A 1855-nucleotide genomic window follows, 5' to 3' on the forward strand; every position below is an offset into this window, starting at 1 on the left:
CACACACACCGGGGCAACAAAATAAATCTACAGACAGAGAAGAAGAACGCGTTGCTGACAGAACACGAGGAGGAGGACCGGGCGAAGATCGTGTTGAACGCGCTGCCAAGAGGTACTTTTCTCCACATCGGCAAGACGCTGAGGGCCAGCAGACCACACACACACACACACACGCACACACACACACGCACTGATCTACCAAACTAAAATACTCTAAAGACATGTGCTAAAAACACTACCTAAATAATTAAAGGTACTCAAAGACACATTGTTGTAATCAATATACTTGTGAATACAGCAAGAGAACTGGCTGATATGTGATCAGCTGACAAACACTGATGGATGATTTGAAGAATCAATCTCAACATCAGGAAATAAACTTGGACCCACTTAAAGATGTTTATTTAAAAAAAAAAAAACCTTATTTTTAATAGTAGAAATGGCCAATTTAAATCTAGCGCTTAAGAAGTTGGTTAATGGGGACCTTTTTGTATTTCAGTTTTAAATCAAACCAAGCTCCGTCTACTTGTAGAGAATCCGTGACTTTCTTAAGCAGGGATACCACTTCTTCTTGACCTTTATGGACAACATCAATGAGAGATTTGAAGGGGAATTTGTACAAAACTAGATTAATTTAAGTGTTTTTGGAACTCATTCCGACCTCATTTTCTGTTTCCTTCTGCTCACAGGTGTTTCAAAATGAGTCAACTCCAGCTGCTTGATGACAAACGTTTCTTCTCCATCTTGGTCACTGCGTTGGCCCTGCTGTGCTCCGTCCAGGCCCTACCGGGGACGAATCCTCCGCTCCGTGGCGGCCACCCATTCCTGTTCATGTGGAACGCCCCGACGGAGCTCTGCCATAGCCGCTTCGGCATGCCGCTCGACCTCTCCCACTTCCACTTCGTCAGCAGCACGCTGAAGACGGCGACCGACCAGAGCATCTCCATATTCTACACCGACCGCTTTGGCGTCTTCCCCTACGTGGACGAAGACACCGGCGAGCTGTACGAAGAGGGCGTGCCGCAGTTGGTTGACCTGCAGGAGCACCACGAGCTCGCCAAGGAGGACATCGAGTACTACATCACCGGCAACTGGCCGGGCCTCGCCGTGCTCGACTTTGAGGAGTGGAGGCCGCAGTGGGATCGAAACTGGGGCAGCAAAGACGTCTACAGACAGATTTCCATTGACGTGGCCCAGAAGAATTACCCGTTTCTGACCAAAGCCGAAGCGGAGTACTGGGCGAAGATCTTGTTCGAACGCGCTGCCAAGAAGTACTTCATCCGATCCATCCGCATCGGCAAGAATCTGAGGCCCAACAGGCTCTGGGGCTACTACCTGTACCCCGACTGCTACAACTACGACTACAAGCAGAACATGGCGGGCTACACCGGAGAGTGTCCTGCCATCGAGAAGGACAGGAATGACGAACTGCAGTGGCTCTGGGCGGAGTCCACGGCGCTCTTTCCGTCCATCTATCTGGAGCTGGTGCTCAGGGATTCCTGGCAGGCCCGGCAGTTCGTCCGGCATCGGATCCACGAGGCCATGAGGGTGTCGGCACTCCCCAACGGCTTCTACTCCATCCCCGTCTACGCCTACATCCGCCCCGTCTACAAGGACAGTACGGATGACTACATGTCTGAGGTCAGACGCACCTTTTTGTCACCTTTTAGACACGGTCTGTTATGTACTATACATGTTAAATACATTGAGGTTTTACTTTTCACTTCCTGATGTCCGTAGTCCCTAGAAGACTGCGACGAAGACTCTACATGGACACAGGCCCTTAGTGTGCTCTTAATACAGTGTGTGAAACAAAGTACAGCTTCATGAGAGAAACACTTAAGATTGGTTGTTA

The 1855-nt window shown here is 49.6% G+C and overlaps 1 protein-coding gene across 1 annotated transcript; it reads left to right on the plus strand.

Annotated features, from left to right (window-relative positions):
- Window positions 1–41: 41 nt before the first annotated feature.
- LOC116380660 (hyaluronidase-5-like) lies at window positions 42–1641 on the plus strand (the record flags this gene model as incomplete). Its single annotated transcript, XM_031842559.1, has 2 exons — window positions 42–112; window positions 690–1641. A coding segment is annotated over exon 2 (942 nt), but the record flags the coding sequence as incomplete, so codon positions are not given.
- Between the last annotated feature and the right edge of the window lie 214 nt (window positions 1642–1855).

The sequence above is a fragment of the Anarrhichthys ocellatus genome, unplaced genomic scaffold, assembly GCF_004355925.1.
Source record: "Anarrhichthys ocellatus isolate YVR2014 unplaced genomic scaffold, GSC_Weel_1.0 scaffold8215, whole genome shotgun sequence".
Taxonomy (NCBI): Eukaryota; Metazoa; Chordata; class Actinopteri; order Perciformes; family Anarhichadidae; genus Anarrhichthys; species Anarrhichthys ocellatus.